Here is a 20,444-nt window from a genome sequence, read left to right as displayed (position 1 = left end):
AGCAACTAAGCCCATGTGTCACAGCTACTGAGCCTGCGCCCTAGAGCCTGCGAGCCACACGTACTGAAGCCCACGTGCCTAGATAGGGCCCATGCTCCGCAACAAGAGAAGCCACTGCAATGAGGAGCCCATGCACCGCAACAAAGAGTACCCCCGCTCGCCGCAACTACAGAAAGCCCACGCACAGCAACGAAGACCCAACGCAGCCAAAAATAAATAAATTAATATTTAAAAAAAAGAAAACAGACCACAGGGTAAAAGACAAGCTATAATTATAACACACGTAAGTTAACATAACATAAAAGAACATATGACAAAGCTGAAACCAAATATATCAGTAATATATATGTAAGTATGCTTAACTCCTCTAGTAAAAGGATTTTCAGATAGGCTCATAATGTAAAACCAAACTCTGGGATGAATACAAGAAACACACCTTCAACCAAACAATTCATAAAGGCTAACAAACTAAAGAGATGGGCAAAGATACACCAAACAAATGCAAACAATAAGAAATCAGGGTATATGATCTTGTTATCAGGAAACTGTAGAACTCAGATCCAAAAGCATTATAGGACAACAACAACAAAAGGACACTTTTATAATGCTAAAGGCTGCAATTGGCAATAAATATATAACAAGTACTAAAGTACCAAATGTTTCATAAAACATTAAGTACAGGATATACAAGGGTAAGACAGCAAAACCTTAATAACAAAAATCTTAACCTATCTCTTTCAGTCCAAGATAGTTCAAGTGGTCAAAAGATAAAAACATAATCAATAACATAAATCTTTTGCATATATATAAATATATATATACATATTGAACTTCGTACTCTGAAAAATGAAATATAACTTCAAAAGCCCATGACAGTCATGAAAGCTGACCATATTAAGTCAGAAAGAAAATGTCAAAATATTTCATAAAGTAGAAAAAACTAAAAATTTATTTGCTCAAGATGCAACAAAATGAATTTATCTTCTGGTAATGTTGGAATAGCTCATATCAGAGAAATTCTCCCATAGAAAACAATATAAAATATGGAAAAACTATTAAAAAACAACTACCTGAAGGGACTGGCAAGCAACCAAAACCAGGAAGAAATTAGAGAAAAGTCAACCCCAGAGGAAAGAAGTGGCACCATGGTATATTCATACAGTGAAATATTACTTACCAATAAAGAGGAACAAATCACTGATACATGCTAGCTACCTGAAGAATCTCAAAAGTATTATGCTGATGAAAAGGATAGGGCACACACTGGACAATTCCATTTGTATTAAGTTCTAGAACAGGCAAAACATATGGTGGGGAAAAAAAAAGCAGAACAGTGGCTGCCTCTTGAAGTGGGGACAGAGGCAGGTACGACTAATCCAGCTTTGGGGAAAAAGAAATACAACATATCCAGAAAGCATGATTTATTCAAAGAGGGGAAAAAAGGCAACCCCAAACTGACACAAGTAACAAATGACTGTTTATGAAACTGGTAACATAACCATACAGAGAGAAAAAGATCATTTTAAGTAACTTTTAAACATAGTCTCCTAACCCTTTATCCACGAGAATGTATGTATATTTGTATGTATACACACATACACACTCACAAAAAGGAACTTTCTTTGAACTGCATCATAAAAAATAAGATGAATTGACAGATAAATAAAAGGATATAGGATAAAGTAAATATAGTAAAATATTAACTGCAGACTCTAGGTGATGGATATATCAGTCTTCACTGTACAATTCTTTCAACTTTTCTGTATATTGGAAAGTTTCCATAATTTCTGTACGTTGGAAAAGAACTATAAGGACATCTTGAACTTGCCCAGGTGGGTTTATGTCAGCAATCATATTGGTACTATAATTATGAAACTATTTTATATAATCATAGTATAAAACAAATAAGAAACATATAAATAAGGAAATATATTACTGTTGGTTAGCAATTCAGATTTTCAGCATAAGAAAAAGAGATACAAATATAAAGTAATTCAAGAAAACAAAGCCTATAAATATCAATATAAACTCATGATTTTTAAAAAAGTCTTTCCCATAGCTATGTCCTTTTCAAGGCCTAAAAGAAGTGATCCCCAATAACAATGAGCACACCTAGTGCCCACATCTTGGTTTCAAAGTACTCTTCACCATTAAAGGGAATCAGGAGTCATTAGAGAAATGGCCGACTCTAGGTCTAAGGCACAGAAAATACAAGGCAAGCCTGGGTCACCTTTTGGGCCAGAAAGTAAGAAAGTTCTTAAAGACTTATATAGAAGCAGGTCAAAAGAAAAAAGAAGCCAGGGACTTCCCTGGTGGCGCAGTGGTTGAGAGTCTGCCTGCCGATGCAGGGGACGCGGGTTCGTGTCCCGGTCCGGGAGGATCCCGCATGCCACGGAGCAGCTGGGCCTGTGAGCCATGGCCGCTGGGCCTGCGCGTCCAGAGCCTGTGCTCCGCAACGGGAGAGGCCACAACAGTGAGAGGCCCGCGTACCGCAAAAAAAAAAAAAAAGAAAAAAGAAGCCAGTTTGACGGAACTTCCATTGAACAAAATTAGGAAAATTTAATCTATCAAAATGATTAATGACTATAAATGATAAAACATTGAATAAATAAAAATCCACAAATCTATGGAGAGAGAAAGAAGAGGAATGGCCTTCCTTACAGAAGAATATTAGCTAAAAAGTATAGAAAAAATAATAGAATTAGATAATCACTGTCTTGTAAAGCCCTAATAATTTAGGCAAGGATCATAAATGGATACAGTCATTAAGTGAAAGCTTGTTGGATAACAGAATATTCTCCCAGCCCCAATATAAGAGCCCAAAGGTTACTTATGAATTGCAAAGGGAAAACCATTATATCACAGAGGAGAAATGTGGCAACTGCCATCTAAACCAAGGGATCAAACTCAGCATCATTTAGAGCGGTAAAAACAAACATCACATCGTACCACACTGGCAGCATATACAGTACCCAACCTAACCAAGAAAAATTCTTACAAAAAAAATGTTTAACCTGAGTCTGATTAAGTCTGGTCCAACTTCCAGTTACAGCAAAAACAGGGAATGTGAGAAAAGGTTCAATAATACCAAAAGAAACAATTAGATGATGGGGTTTGTGGGAGGCCACCCCAAAATATGCCAAAGTGGAATGTTGACTATTTTGAATTAAAGTCACTTGAGAGGACTTTCCTGGTGGTGCAGTGGTAAAGAATCCTCCTGCCAATGTAGGGGACACGGGCTCGAGCCCTGGTCCGGGAAGATCCCACATGCCGCGGTGCAACTAAGCCTGTGAGCCACAACTACTGAGCCCGCGTGCCACAACTACTGAAGCCCACGTGCCTGCAGCCTGTGCTCCGCAACAAGAGAAGCCACCGCAGTGAGAAGCCTGTGCACCACAATGAAGAACAGCCCCTGCTTGCCGCAACTAGAGAAAGCCCGCGTGCAGCAACAAAGACCCAATGCAGCCAAAAATAAATAAATAAATAAATTTATTAAAAATAAAATGAAATCAAGTCACTTGAGAAACAGCCCATGCAAGAAGAACACCCTAACCCTCCTTTGTTCCCCTGAAAGCAGGAAACAAAGCTCCCATGGGAAGATATCCTCCCTATGCTGGAGGATGGAGGGCATCCTTATTACCAGAGATACAGAGTTTGGGGCAGAGGAAGCTGTATAAACAAACTTTATTACTTCTTCATTAATTTGCTACTCCAAGCCCAAACCCTTTTGTTTTGTCAAATCTTCACAAATAATTTACTCTTTGTCTAAAAAGGTGTATAAACAACATGCTTTGGTCACCTCTTGAGTCTTATACCTATGGGACCACCATATGTACGAAATTAAATTTGTTTTTCTCCTATTAATCTGTCTTGTACCTATTTAATTATTAGACCAGTCAAAAGAACCAAGAGGGGTAGAGCAGAAATTCTTCCCTCCCCTAAACAGACAAATATACAGTGCAGAATATTTTTAAAGGATATTTTTTAAAGTCTAGACTCTTCAAAGCATCAATGGCAAGGAGTTTTTAGATAAAGGTAAAATGATTAAAGAAACATAACCAAATGAATCTTGACTGAATTCTGGTTTTGGAAAAGGAACTATAAAGAATTTTCTTTTGACAACTAGGTAAAATTGAATATGGACTGAATATTAGTGGATGATTATGCAATTACTGTCAATATTTTATATATGATAATCATATTTTGGTTATATAGGAGAATGTTGTTTTTAGAAGATATACGCTGAACTACTGAGATATACATGCCATGTTGTCTGCAACTTATTTTCAAATGGTTCAACACAGAAAAAGAAAAATGTGTATGTGTGTACATGCATGCATGCACATGTGTGTGAGTATGTGTCTGTGTGTATGAGTACCAAGATAGAGAAGGAGAGTGGATGAACATATGTGGCAAACTATTAACTGGTCCTTCCAGGTGGAGAATATACATGACGTCTATACTATTCTTAAACTTTTTACATATGAAATTTCATAATAAAAAGTTGGTTTTAAAAAAGTGAACGAAGTAGAAAATAGTAAATGATAATCTGGAACATGTCAAGCACAGAGACCAACAAAAACAGGAAGAACCTAAGAACATGGAAGAAAGTAAAAAGAAGAAAAATGAGTAACTGCCATATAATTAACTGTTATTAAATTATAAGCCCTATTTGCTCATCATACACATGGAAGGGAGGAGGAGGCAAAACGTTATGAAGCACAAATTAAATTGTTCTTAAATAGTTACATAGCACTGTTAGGTGTTCTGGGGATACAAAGAAGAAAGAGAAAAGAATCAACATTAGTTGAGTTGCCTCCAAGCTCCAGCCACTAAATCCTCAAAAATGACCATATGAAATGAGTGGTGATATCATCTCTACTTCTTCATCTAATAAGTAAGAACCAACATTGTCCCTGCCCCTAAAAGTTTATAATTTAATTGATAATACATGCTCATAAATGGAATATAGAATATTAGAATATAGTATACTACAGTGAGATATTCATGGTTCAGATGCTACTAGAACTAAAAGGAGGCAAATAATCATTTTTTGAGTCCTTACTATGAGCATAAAGGAAGAAATGATCTTTTTCTGAATACAATTTCAAAGGAAACTTTGATGATGCAAGTAGGGTACTGCAGAGCAAAAGAGGTCTTATGAAATGGGAATGGAAGATAGGGCACTTCGGTATAAGCAAAAGCACTGGAGACAGAAAAATCAAGAACTGTTTTGGGGATACAGATCAAGCATTTGGCTGAAATAAATCTGTTAAGTAGAAAGTTAAGAACTAATTTGTAAACTACTATGAAAGTAGTTTGAGATCAGACCACGAAGATCCTGGAATGCGATGCCTACCTAAGGAATTTTAGTAAATGGAAACCATTAGCTGTTTTTTAAGAAGTGGACCAATATAAGCAAGTCTTTTAAGTAGGTATATATGGCTATAACATGCAGGCAAAAGGCAGGGAGATAGTCTCATTTACCACTTAAAAGACTAGCATACTGACAGACTGCTGTAACCAAGTAATCCTACCCTTTGAACTAATAAGGCAGTCAGCTGTCCGTGCTCCACTCCATACCCTCACTAGCTACTGTCTACTCAACCTAGAAAACTTTCCATATTCTACTTTTTTTTTGAGTCACCCTGACTCTATTATGAATTTTACACAAACCTGGGTATCTTTCGCATATTTAGATGTAAAAAATAGTATACCAGAAGGTGTTTCATAATTATGAATTTTACACAACTCTATTATGAATTTTACACAAACCTGGGTATCGTTCGCATATTTAGATGTAAAAAATAGATAGTATACCAGAAGGTGTTTCATAATTACATACATTTAAGGAGAACAAAGCTTCCGTTACATTATTAGAACATTTAACCAATTACCAATATTCTCAGATAGGTGGTTAAAAAAAGAATAAATGATATGACTATATCACTGATTTCCCAAGTGGGGTTCCTCAACTAAACCAGAGAATGACTATTTTCTCAATTCTCCCAAGAATGGTACCAAACTAGTAGTATTCTAAATACACGGAAGTTAAGTCATTGTATACAATGCATGTCTTGGGGCATTAGGGCTTAACTCTTTCCTGGAACCCCAGTTTAAACAGGCTGTAAAATGAAGTAAGACTATTTGCTTACTTTAATAAACTCATAATAAATTGAGAAATAAGTGAAACTGTTTGCAGAATGGTTGTTACTGTATCAAGAGGACCTTGAGTAAATATCTATTAAAATAACCCAAAACTCACGCACTAGTTTTTATCTCATCAAAAGTTACTTATTTGATCACTTCTCTATCTGCCTGTTCTTAAATATTTTCCCTAAAAATTTATTATTTCAATTATTTTGTCTCACCATCCTTTTCAATACTCTACTGCCAGATAACCTTCTTAAACACCCATTTTATCATGCCTCTCTCTTACTGAAAATAAAATGGTAAAAGATAAACAATGAAATAAATGTAAAGTCCTATAACAACTGAACAGGGCAACTTGGGGTAGTACAAAATACATGGGCTTCTCTGGGGAGGGTTAAGCGAGGCTCAGGCTTTTAAGTCATTTGGGTTCACATCCTAGTCACAGAGTCACTGTGTGCCCTTTGAAACAGTTATCTAATATTTTCCAAGTTCCTGTTCCCAAATCTTTAATAAAGAGGTTTATACCTCTCTCAGTTTGTGATGTGGTATTTGTGAAACCCTAGCACAGTGTCTGGCACCTGGAAAGGCTGTCAGCTAATACCAGTTAACCTGATATCACTGTAAACTTCCTTGAATTTTGCTACCCACCTCCTCTTCAACTTTGGCTTGATCTTCAGCCTCAACCAAACACATCTCTTCAATGTTCTGGAATTCATGCTCATTTTTCACCCTAAGCTTTTGTTTTGCTATTTTTCTTACTTTTAATCTGCTTGCTTTCTACTCAACAAACCAAACTCTACCCATCCTTTATGATCTGGAAGATTCAGACCCAATTCTTCCATTAGACCTTCCTCGATTCTACCATTTCATACTGATGTGATTCTTCTTTGAAAGAGTCTAGATGTATTGTCTGTATTAATTTTTTTTACATTTTATCATAAAATTTTAGAGAAGGTAGACTAGTGGTAGGCAGGATGCTCGTTAAAATGCTATTTTAATTCTGGTAGCAAAGTAGAAGTGGAGCACTTTTCTATCTTAAAGACCCTCAAAACCAAGCTAAGGAACAGACCACTGAGTCTCTAAAGGTAAGGTATTTGACTACTGAATATACAAACATACTCACATTTCGACAAATTCTGTTCTTTGAATTTGGATACAGTGGCACAATACTAAATAAGTGTTCTACAAGTAGTAGATATTCAATAAATATTGGATTGACTAATCAAATGGCATAATTTACATAACTTTCTTCAAGGAACTAAAAAAACTATCATGGGATTCTCTTTTATCTTTAGATCATTTTTATGTAGTAAGAAGGAAAGTATTATAATTTCCAGTTACGTTTGATCAGTAACCTCAGGTTATATCTGCACATAACAAAATGAAGTTGTAAACAAAATAATTCATATAGAATATTCAGATTTTTTAAAGAAATAATTCAATAATTAATGGAGGCAAGGAATGATGAACAAATATAAATGTTCAAATATAAAACAAATATAGCATCAAAGCTATTTTCATCTATCAAAGATAATCAGTAAAGAAACTGAAAATTGTACACATCTTCAGTTGAGAGTCCCAGATATTTTTTTCTTATCTTTGTTATATAAATCCAACAGGAATTAAGCTTATTTAACATTTTTCCAAATCAGCAACTTCAGGAAAGTTGCAGGAAAGTTGTTAAAGAAAATGGCCAGTTCACAATTCGTTATACTTAAAGAACATGAATATGAAGGGTAGACATGATTCCCGGAGGAACATTCCATATAACTGTGAGAAATGATATAATATTGAGTGTTTAGTCCCACACTGTACTTAAACCAGTGCTTCTAAAATTCTTCCACTTAAACAGTCCCGCCCCTTGACAACATATTGTTATAAAGGCTGGGGAGAAGGAACATGTATCCCGATGAGCAGCATAATCCAAAACCATGCCACAATCCTAAATTCCTAATGCTTTATCTTAAAAATTCATGCTATAAAAAGATACGCCATATTTATTCGTTGGCTTTGCATATCTTGTGATACAAAATCATCTACTCTAAGTAATATATTTGACACAGCTGGTAAAGCACTGCCTTAGTCCAGTGTATGTGTATCTGAAAAGTATTTTCCTGGATTATGATACTGGAATAATTTCATTTTATAATGCCAGGGATAAATAATAGTGAAAATTGTTTGACATACGTTGAGTACTAATTACATAAAAGGTATTATTAGGTTTTTAATATATATCATCTTAATTTTCAAAATGTAAATATTATTATGTCAACTGTAATGAAGGAAATAAGGCACAAAGAGATTAAACAGCTATCCCAAGGGAATAAAGCTAATAAATATTAGCCACTTCGTACATAAGTGTTTATTATACGATTTCATCAATATTCTATTTTTACAAAAATCTCTTTCTCTGACCTGTGTTTTTACCTTACTTTTCAAGAATTTCATGGAGGTGTACCATGAACAGCCCAATCAATGGCCACTAATGTCTAAAAAGAAACTTTTAATTAGTGTTACAGCTTTAAGACTGATCAACAATGAATAATGTGAAACCATTTATATTAAAAAGGAAACCAATATCTAGCCACTAAATCGAGTCAATCCTAAGGTCCAAATAAGACTTGGCATTGTAAGTAGGATAGGATGTAAATTTCATACACAAAATCTAGACCTGATCCAAAAAGGCAGCATGTAGTGACAGAGAGAACAAGGACCAGAAGTTACTTAGCAAATGGTAAGTAACCTCTCATTAGCTTCTGTCACTAGTTAGAACACTCACTAGTGTTCTAGCATCACTAGTGTCACTCAAGTGTCCTTGAGTAAGTCACCTGCCTCTCTGGAACTTACACTCAACATATGAAAGGAATGTGTTACCAGATTTTTAAGTTCCCTTCCATTCATATCTTTAAGTCTATTCATAGCTTTAATCCCACTCATAGCTTTAATTCCATTTATATCTTTAATTTTGCTGCCCACTCATTTCAATTTCTAAGTTTCCATTACTCTCAGCTAGTATCTTTTTATCAGTTTATTTTTAAGCAATTAGTTTTTTTTTTTAATTTACATTTCTATACACTCAGATATCAGTCTTAGTCCTTCTTCTTAAAATATTTCCTCACTCCTTGCTTCTTAACCACTTCATTTTACAATCTGGAAGTACTGAACACAACAAAACTGGCCAGTAAAAACTGCTGCCTTAATAGTAAGTTTACTCTGAGCCCTACTTAAAAATGTTTATGATATCAGAGGCTACTTCAGTGTAATTTTTAAAAGCTTTGATGATTTGACATTTCAGGTTAAATTATATGGTGTTGTTTTTTTCGTTTTTTGGGGGGGGTTTTTTGCGATATGCAGGCCTCTCACTATTGTGGCCTCTCCCCTTGCGGAACACAGGCTCCGGACGCGCAGGCTCAGCGGCCATGGCTCATGGGCCCAGCTGCTCCGCGGCATGTGGGATCTTCCCGGACCGGGGCACGAACCCGTGTCCCCTGCATCGGCAGGCGGACTCTCAACCACTGCGCCACCAGGCAAGCCCTATATGATGTTTTTAATGTAAATATTTAAGTACATTAAAAGCCATAGGTAAACAATGTCACTAACCATCTTCCAATTGGATATGCAATCTGCTCTTCTAATTTCTGCAGCTCCAATGTGTAAGCCATTATTCGAGCATTGCACACCATGAGATTCTTAACTGCATGCAAAATCTGGTCTTTCTGAGTGCTCAGAGAAAGGAGTTTCCATACCCCTTCTCGTATTCGCATCTCTAAATGTATTTTTTCTTGAATGCTGCAGTCCTTAAAAAAAAGAGAGAGAAAAAGCATTTTTAAAAGGTAGCAAAACCCAAAATTATAACATTTCTTTTTACCCCTAATAGATGGAAAATGTACTATCTAGTATTATAATTTTATACTACATTGGGAAAGTAACAAAGTTTTAGTGTATGATAGTACAAAATCTTTTAAAGGCTCTGTGCAAAATCTTAACTTCTTGCTTTATTAGGAAGTCTTTACAATCTACTGGATAAACAGAACAGAAACAAAGGTGAGAAATAATATATATTCTTACTGTAACTGTACAAGGCTGAATAGTGTCCCCCACATATTCCTGTCCTCCCAGAACCTTAGAATGTAACCTTATTTGGACATACTTTTGCAGATGTAATTAGTTAAGATGAGGTCATACTGGATTAGTGTGGGCCCTAAATCCAATGACTGTTGGCCTCATAGGAAAGCCAAGTGAAGACACAGAGGGATACATACAGAACTCCATGTGAAGATGAAGGCAGAGACTGGAGTAATGAGTCTACAAGCCACGGAACACCAAGTATTGCCAGCAACCACCAGAAGCTGGAAAAGGCAAGGACAGATTCTTCTCTAGTCCCTTCAGCAGGAACATGGCCCTGCAGGTACCCTGATTTCAGACTTCTGGACTCCAAAACTCTGAGAGAACAAATTTCTGTTGTTTTAAGCCACTCAGTTTTGGTAATTTGTTATGGCAGCCTCAGGAAACTAATACAAGAATATAATAACCAATGTGAACAATACAGCACATGCATGTATTATGTAAGTTGCACTGTGAGATGGCAAGATGTAACTGATGACACTAAATTAACCAAGGAAACACTTTCTAAAAGAACAGATGCTGAATAAAGAAACCAAGGTTAAACAGCAGAGAGGTGACAGGCTATTTGTTAGGGTAAGCAATGTAAATAAAATCTCAGAAGCAAGAGAGTGAAAGAACTGTGCTAAGAAAATGTCAGAAGCTTTAGCTACCTGGAACAGAGATTTAGAACACAGTTTTTGGATATATTTATTTTAGCTTTAAGAGTCACCATGAAACTACTAAATCATTTTAGTTCTGAAAGTCTTTCATTCTGTACAATGATCTTAAAATGGCCTGGCTCTATAAACAAGTTTCATATGTAACATCAAAATTCTATAAACTGAAATGTATTGTTCTGATTTAAATTCAGTGACTTTTTAAAAACTATAAATCACTAGATACTCTTTAATATACTACAAACATGTAATAATGCTTCAGTATGTCTATTTCTAAAAATGAAGAGATCATCCTAGCTTCTGCAGTTAAAAAAAACAAAAAAATGAACGCTATAGTTTACCTTTTAACTGGAATAAAATTTATATCAAAAATCTGAATGAATCTAATAACAAAATTTCCAGATATTGAAAGGACAATCTTTTCAAAAAGAAAAGCTGAAAGTTAGAGCAATAGTCTATGATTACCCAAAAAGAAAAACTGCAGATGATTTAACTTGATTATCCAAATCAATCAAATGTGCTATTCACACGCAGAAAACAGATCTGTTTAATTACCTCCTGTAATTACATGATGTAATCGCCACATAAAAACCTTCTTTTGTAGTATAACTCAAAACTGATGTACTATATAAATGTAGTCATTTGCTGCTTTTCCTTCTTTACACATGACTGAATTTCAACAACTCCATCTCATCTTTTTATGACTTGTCAGTCCCAAAGTAAATTCTTCTTTAATGTAATTAGTAATCAATTATAAGAATTATCTATGTGACCCATATGTCTATAGAAATAAACTCTGGCAGGCGGGTTAGCATTAGAGAGTCTACTTAGGGAGAAACTTGAAAGTGGGATGAATAACTTTACCCCACAACTCAAATATAAACGAATACCATCTGGTGCCATTAAATTCAAGTTTGCTTTTTAAATACTACAGTCAGGCAGCCAGTTTAAATACTACAGTCAGGCAGCCAGTTGAACGACTAGCACAGTCCTTCTTAAAGCTGGCTGCACATTAGAATCACCTCAGGCAGAGAGGAAGGGCCTTACAAAAGTACCTAAGCTTATGACCTACCCCCAAACAATTAGGATCTCTGGAGGTGGAACCTGCTCTTTTATTTAAAGCTCCTCTGGTGATTCAGTGCACAGCCACGGCAGAGAACCAGGGCTGCACTACTTGAAATTCCCCAGCCATCTGGAAAGTTGCAACAACCTTTAGAAACCAGTAGGTGGCCGGAGACAACACTAAGGAATCAGTTCGGACTTCTAAAGGTTTCCATCTGGTAAATGAAGATTGTCTTTCTTCACTTATTGATAAAGACTTCATAAAAGTAGAGAGGCATGGGATATAGTGGAGAAAGGAAATGTAAAGTCAGGGTTTAAAAAAAATTACAGTATTTTTAAGATTAAATATTCAGTAAGGAAATGAGATATAGCTAGCAGATATTATATTAGAATTCTGTCCTTTAGAGCAGTGGGCAGCAAACTATAGCCTGGCCAGTACCTGTTTTTGTAAATAAAGTTGTACTGGAGCACAGTCATGCCCGTTTGTGTTGTCTATGGCTACTTTCAAGCTACAAAGGCAGAGCTGAATAATTTCAAAAGAGACTGTGTGGCCCACAAAGCTGAAAATATTTACTATTTGTCCTTTTACAGAAGTGGTTTGCTGATCCCTAACCCAGCCAAATGAACATACTTAGTAAACTATGACCTTACCTCCCCTGCTCTACAGTGAGTGGATGTGGATCTGGGAGGGCTGACAGAGACGGATAAATTAAGTGTATGCATTTTTTTTATTGGAGCATAGTTGATTTAAAATGTTGTGCTAGTTTCTTTTTTTAACACATTCAGGGTGAAAAAAAGGACCATTGTATTAGCCAGTTTTGTGTTCTCCATACAAGTTCTTTTAGCATAATATATACTATAATACTTAGTACACATCTATACTTTACATGCAGAGAAAACATCTCTGGTCAAGCAAACTACTCTAGCCAAGAAAAACATAATGGAGTCAAAGGATTTGTTTTAAGTTAAAAAGGGGTACAAAGTGCTCCTAGGCTAGGAGTGATGTCTAGTGCGAACCACAGAGAGAACAATGATCAGGTAATGAGGGTGGCATTCAATGATGATGCTTACTGACCTCAAAGAGGAAGAGTAGGGAGCGAAAATCATCACTGCCTCAACCATAATGGCAGAGTCAAGACTGACTAGGGCCCATGACAAAAGCATGTTTCCCTGTATGCATCCCTCTTAGAAGTGTGTGAATTCAAGCCTCCAAGAAGAGCGGAGAATGGGGAGAGAGCCTTCCTTTTGTTATTTCTTCTTCAATTTTCTAAATAAGCGCTTGCTGTCAGGTCAAAGAGAAGCCTTATCTCATAGGTATTTAAAGTCAGGCAGGTAAAAATAAATGGATAGGGCAAGGCTAAGAATGAAACAGATGATTTAAATGTGCAAACTTAGATAATGTAGAAAATGGAAATATACTAGATTTTAAGAGCTAGAAGGGCACAAAGGAAGTACAAAGAAAATGACTTTAGTGTTGGAATTAGGCACTGACTAAAAAAAAGTAAAAAAACAAACGAAGTTGGGCTGCTGGTAAGAAAACTGTAGTAATCCAGATAGAAACTATCACCCACCTAATGGGTATAGTTAAACCATGTTAGCTAAGAGAGCAAGATGAAAAAGATTGCAGAAGAGTATATACAGTATACATTCTTTCCAAAAGAAATTTTGTGTATTTTAAGAGTTGTTTACATACAGAGAAAAGTCTAGAAGTTGTTAACAGTGCTCATTCTGGGGAATGGAATTGGAGAAAGAATTCTTAAATTCATGTTTCTGTCTATGTTTACTTTTCTGCAATGAGAAAATATTATTTCTCAAATTTTATTTTTATAAAAATTTCAAAAGCTTAAACATTTGTAAGAAAAGGTGGCTATGCCAACTATTCAGGTGAATGGGACAAAAGATACTAACAAAAATAAGTCATCTCTCAAGCATGTATGAGTGCTAGGTACTGTGGCAAGTACTTTAAAGAGGTTCTCAAATTCCAACAAATTTCTGTGATAAGCAGTTTACCATCCTACAACTGCAGAAACTGCAACTTAGAAAAGACAGGTAACTTATTCAAGGCTGCACAACAAACAGAGTTGGATTTTACCTTAATCTGACTCCAAAGCCAATATTCTATGCTGTGAGTAGTCACAGATGACTCCAAGGTTTGAGTAGAGGTGTTACACTAGTGAGTGACCATCTCAAAATCTTTGGTGCTATCCCTATCTGACGGCAGGTTCATTAGGATCAAAGGAAACACAGAGACAGTGTTAGTCAAGTATAAAATTCTCTTACTGACCCTCAATATTCCTGTTAGGTTAAAACCTATTACTATTTTGCAATTTTTCTCCAAGATCCAAACAGAAGGAATTCCACAACTCAATTATTTTAATTTGTTGCTGCCTAAGAATCTTTAAGTAATGTATTTTCCTACATGTAAATAATCCAGCCGTTACGTATATTTAAATATTTCTTTTCATTCCATGTAGCTAAACTCCTTTTATGACCTTATCCTCTTATCTCTTTTGTACCATACAAAAACATTTACTGGTGCACACAGCTCAAGAAATATACTTGATCGGCCTCACCAACACCTACATGGTAAGTGCAAGAACCTCAAGATCACCGATTCACTAGAAATCAAATTTAAAAAAATAATTAGTACAATCAAAGGGAAACGGAGCAGGACCCTGTGGTCCTTGCCCCCCATGTCCTCAGCCTGCCTTTTTGCCCGTGGAAAAACTTGAGTCAAACGATAAGTTTAATCAGAGAAGTGAGAATATGCAGAAGCAAAGAAAAGCAGTCAAATGGGACAAAACAATAATAATTTAGTCAGTAAGCCAAGTCGAGGGCCTTCAGTTCCTTCTCAAGGGCTATAGGTAATATTCTGAGCCACATCCTGGGAGCTGTCTGATAGGTACTGAAACCCCCAGCAGGTGGACGTTAACTACATGGCGACCAGACTGCGCCGAGACATAAGCTGCCAGAATCCGAGAACTAGCCTCAAAGAAATGGGAACAAACCAACCCTGGAACTGAAGGTTAACTGTGCTTAAAATAATCACGACGACACTGGTCAGACCACTGCAAGACCAATTTCAAGACGGCTGTCAGAGCTGGCTGTGCCGTTTCCACATGTGGCCCCTCCCTCTGTCTACAGAAGCTCATGTCCAGAGGTTGTCAGCGGGGCAGAGTCAGCCTTTGGACAGGCGTCCAACACTGCACCCCACCACCCGACCCCGGCCTTTGCCGGCATCCAAAACAAAGCAAACTCCTTTCCACCAATCTTGCCTCTTTATTGGCTTTTGAGCAGCCAGCAGCCGGGCCCCAATTTCGGTAACAAAAGTACATAACAGGATAGAACAGAAAAGAAACACTCTGCATCGAAATGTTTGAAATTTTTGGAAATGCTGGCATAACACAGCATAAATTACTGATAAAGTTACTGCCCTCTTTGCATAACGACTCAAGGTCTTCCTTTTCACAGCATTATGGAGACTTCCTAACAATTTTCTATCTGCTGAGGGTTCTAAGGATTACAGAAAAGAAAATGGGTTGCTAAGCAAAGGTAATAGGTGGGACCATACAAAATTGTTAATATTCTACCAATTTTGACCTACAAAACTCGGAATTTCATATGGTTTAATCTACTTTAAAAATAGGAAAAACACGGTGGAGAGTAAACTGGAAGTGGAGATCCAGCTCAAAGACATCAGAGTTCTAAGTCCCATCTTTTAAGTTCTCTTTAAAGGTTAAGAGTGGAAAGTATAAACTTTTAATAACTGCCAAGAAATAATGTTGGACTATATTAAGTAGAAAGGTTCCTAACACACATTTTACATGGATAAATACCGAACACCAAACTTCTCTCCTATCCAATTCAAAAAGAATCCACTATCAGACCAACTTTTTCTCGAGTTCAGCGGTTGCAGTTTACTTCTCCACCCTCTCCACCAAGTTTATACTGTGTGTAGACAAAGCTCCTGCAGTGATTGTGCTTTGCGTCAAATCTAGTAATAAGCCAAGTGTCCTCCACGGGCCTCGGGTGGGCTTCCGGGATATCCCGGGGCTCCCATTCCCCCTGCGTCACCCACCCTTGCAAAAAGACAAGCGTCCCAATCCTGGGAGGAGGGGCGGCGGACAGGTGCGCCCCAAAACGCGCTTCAAGACTCCGGCGTCGCTTCCCCATTCCGGGCCTGTTTCCTCCCTAAGAAAATTGGGGGAGAGGGTGGGGAGACGGGAACGGGGAGATTTCCAAGCTCCATTAGGCCTCAAAAGTGCAGTCGCCTAGTTCTTTGTTCCTGGCCACGGCGGAATACGAGACGCGAAGGGGCGGGGGGGGGGGGGATTTCCCGTCGTCCAGGCAAAACGACCGCTTGAGGACCTGAAGCCGGCTCCCTTCCTCACTCACCTGCTGAGCGGGAAGCCCCGCCGGGCGGAGCTCGGGTCCCCTCAGGATCTGCCCCTCCATCACCAGCGCCACAGCCTGGGCCGCCGCCACTCTTCCAAAGGTAAGATTTGAAAAGCCCGCCCCTGACTGGAGCAGCGGAGGACGCCAACCGCCGGGACGTCCCGGCCGTACCAAGTCCCGGCGTAGAGGGGGCGAGGGGGCCTGCGAGCCGGCGCGCGCACGCGCAGTGGGCGCGCCCCGCGCCGCCCACGCCTGAACGTTGCGGAGACCCGAGTTCTCAGTGCCCGCTGGACAATAGGGAGCGGTGGGCCGACTTAAGGCAATGCTTGGCGTGTGGGCGGGCCTGAGACAGGAGTAGGCGGGATCGTGGGGAAAGCACTGGTCACTGAGACCACCTGCCCTGGTGCACGATTTCGGCTGCTGGTTTTCAAGGCCAGCCTTTTGCGCAGGGTGCTTTCGGCCTGCATAGGCCCTCCAAAGCGCTCGGGGTGGGCTGACCCAAGGCTGCAGTCCCTGGACTCCCACAGACAACCCGTGTTCTCACTCCCAGAGAACCAAATGACACGGCCCTCAGCGATCACTCACACACAGCGCAGATTGTCACCCGGGGTCACTTAGAGATCATGGCCTTATTAATCAGGCTGGTGAGACACCGTGTCAGGCATTTAACAAGCCCTTTTCTTGTGTCCACAGTGTTTCTTTGTAATTCCAGATGCCCCTCCCCCCCAGCCGAGTAGTCTGTTATTTCTTGCAAAAAACCTCTTTCATTACTCTTTCCCCACCAACATCCAAAGTGACAGCTGAATGAGGTATCATTTCCCCAGAGTCCCATTTCTTGCTGTCACTAAAGACCAATATAAAGACCCTTTTAATCATATTGGGAAACTAATTATTGGGAATTAAATATAATGGCAAAGCATGGAATCTTTAAAAATCAAAATTGAAGTGCCAAAGATTTCAGGCCTTTGTAAACTCTTTAAAAATCCACAGTCCTGGACTTCCCTGGTGGTGCAGTGGTTAAGAATCTGCCTGCCAATGCCGGGGACATGGGTTCGAGCCCTGGTTGGGGAAGATCCCACATGCTGCAGAGGAACTACACTGCGCGCCACAACTGCTGAGCCTGTGTTCTAGAGCCCATGAGCCACAACTACTGAGCCCATGTGCCACAACTACTGAAGCCCACACGCCTGGAGCCTGTGCTCCGCAAGACAAGCCACTGCAATGAGAAGACCGCGCACCACACCAAATAGTAGCCCCCGCTCGCCACAACTAGGAAAAACCTGTGCACAGCAACAAAGGCCCAACACAGCCAAAAATAAATAAATAAACAAATTTATTAAAAACGACAACAAAAAATATCCACAGTCCTTCCCTTGAAAAGGCAACAGAAGTCTCTGGCTTCTGACAATTTTTTCTCCTGAGGGTAGAATCTATCAAATCAACCATCCCAGCTCACCTCATAAAGGCCTAGGTCACTTTTCATTCCATATATAAAGTGACTGTTTATTTGCCTGAGACAGTCCTTGTTTGGGTCTGTCGTCCCAATGTCCCACAAATCTTGTCTTGTCCTAGGCAAAGTGGATATTAAGTTATGTGGTCACATTATCCACAAGACTTTTTTAAACCAGTTAGTTTGGAGATGAATTTGTGAAAATGTAAAGAATGCCCTTTCTCTCATAAGGGTAGTTTGCCTCTTCAAGGCCCTGGACCAAGTGACACTAGAAGCTGCCCATCTAAGAATGGCTCTCCCCTTACATTAGGAATGTATGGGTCATTAGGGATGACCCAGATCCTTACACACAACTATGAAATATGTAGAGTTCAAAACTACCAATACAGAGTTCAACTCATTCTCTCCAAACACAGATCTGAATTCTAGAGTCATTAGGTACCCTTCTCCCCTTATGCACACCTCTCTCTCATGCTTACCACTTTGTGGTATAATTATCCCCTATTCAAAGTGAGCCTTATGAGCCTAGTATAGTACCTGACTCAGAAATACACACAGGGTACTCGTTATCAGCCATATATTATTTCTCATATACACAGCTCTCAGACTCAGAACAAAATACTGAGAGAAACCATCACTTCATGGAAACAGGACCAAGCCAACCATTTTTTTGTTTGTTTGTTTTTAAAGAATTGTTTATATACTGAACCTGGAGCAGATTAGATACACAACCAATTTTAAATTTACATCTTTTAACTCAGTTTTAACTGTTTAAACACACACACACACACACGCGTGTGCGCAGGCGCAAATTGGCATGCAACAGTTGTCCTAAGGTAAAACACAGTCACCTTAAACTGATGCAAGTTTTTTCACCCAAGGTTGAAAAATCGTTTATCCTGAACATGAAAATCTGTAACAAATTTAATTATATAAAACTCATTACTTGTAGTTTTCCCCTTGTGAAATTCCAAAAAAAAAAAAAAAAAAGAATGTACAAGTAACTAATATAGATCAGTCACAACGTAATCGTGGATCATCCCCACACCAAAACCAGATGCTCCTTTAATTTTAAAGGAGACCATCATCAGAGACCACGAGAAAGTCATTTTGTTTTATACGAAACAAAATTCCACGTGCCAAAAAAGCAAGACCCAAGAAAAACAAAAACAAAAACCTTAGTACTGACAGTGATGTTCAGTACCCTAATTAAAGTAGCAAAATGCCACTAATCAAAAATAAAATAGCAAGCCAACAAATTTTAAATTGGACACTGATGTAGGAATATTTGATGAGTAAATACTAGGTATATAATTGGAGATGCATTTATACTAGAAAAAAGAGACCTAGGAAAGGTCATATTTAGTAATTATCTGTAGAACAGACAGTTGCTATTAAAACTTTTCTCTTTGGAGAAGAAGATACAATGAGGTTCTATCTCTTTATTACTCATCAAGGGATGTACCCAGGAAGTGCTTAAGACACAACTATTATGGTGATTAAAATACCTCAGAGTAGGAATGCTATTTCTTTATTTATACTCAGGTCCTTTCTTATTACTGCTAATTTCATCAAACATAGTTTTCTCTGGTGTATGTGATGTACATAAAAATTGAATAATCTATGAAAACTATCAAATGATTAAAGGTTTCACATGCAGTGGTTTGATCAGCTTGAGGGTGAATGAATGAGCGAATTTAACAACTCCCAGAAAGTAAGAAGTACTACATTTCACCGTCTCAAATGCTTGACAGGTGACACTTGGGCATCTCTCATTTGAGAGCTAACAGCCCACCCACTTGGGCTCGCACAGTAGGTGGTTTCTCACTCAACTGCCCAGGTGTAGGAGCTTCAGCCAGAGGTTGAGTGATGGAATTACTGTCCTATCAATATCACTTCCCATTATAAGTTCAACATTTAATACTAATTATAAGTATTAATTATAGCTAATACAACAAATAAATAATATTTAGTAATTAATAAATAAATAGAAAATCAGTATTTGACATAAATAGAACAGCCAATTTAGATAATACTAATAAATATTAAAGTACATTTTTCTTCTCTTTATTCACCGTATTCCTCTTTTTAACTCTCTAAAAGGCCAAAAGAAAGAAAAATACTGAATTTGAAATCAGCTTTCTTACATAATAGACCCATTACTTTCAAAAATGTGATTTGCCCCAGAACAGGTAACTGTTGTGGTTTCTGGTATCCTCCTGGACATTCTTTTTTTTTCTCTTTTTTTTTTTTTTTTTGCGGTACGCGGGCCTCTCACTGTTGTGGCCTCTCCCGTTTGCGGAGCACAGGCTCCGGACGCGCAGGCTCAGTGGCCATGGCTCACAGGCCCAGCCACTCTGCGGCATGTGGGATCTTCCCGGACTGGGGCACGAACCCGTGTCTGCTGTATCGGCAGGTGGACTCTCAACCACTGCGCCACCAGGGAAGCCCTGGACATTCTTTTTTTAAAAACCCTATTAAATAATCATATTGGAGCTTCCTTTACTCATCTGGATACTTACATTATCTTGTAGGTAATGAATTTAGAATGAACTTCATAGACTAGAGCTGTATCTTGAATTATAAACATAAAAAAGAAGGAA

At 38.2% G+C, this 20,444-nt stretch overlaps 1 protein-coding gene across 1 annotated transcript in view; it reads right to left on the bottom strand.

The window, feature by feature from the left end:
- RTKN2 (rhotekin 2) overlaps nucleotides 1-16,551 on the bottom strand; it is a 77,839-nt gene extending 61,288 nt beyond the window's left edge. The window contains exons 1-2 of the mRNA XM_060033765.2: nucleotides 16,392-16,551; nucleotides 9,754-9,950 (exon numbers count right to left, since the gene is read on the bottom strand). Coding sequence (XP_059889748.1) covers nucleotides 9,754-9,950; nucleotides 16,392-16,451 — 257 coding nt within the window. The 5' untranslated portion in view covers nucleotides 16,452-16,551. The remainder of the gene's footprint in view (nucleotides 1-9,753; nucleotides 9,951-16,391) is intronic.
- Nucleotides 16,552-20,444: the final 3,893 nt, after the last annotated feature.

This window comes from Delphinus delphis, chromosome 16, assembly GCF_949987515.2.
Source record: "Delphinus delphis chromosome 16, mDelDel1.2, whole genome shotgun sequence".
Classification (NCBI taxonomy): Eukaryota; Metazoa; Chordata; class Mammalia; order Artiodactyla; family Delphinidae; genus Delphinus; species Delphinus delphis.
The sequence above is the reverse complement of the archived record's forward strand: the minus strand, read 5'-3'. Positions and strand labels throughout refer to the sequence as shown.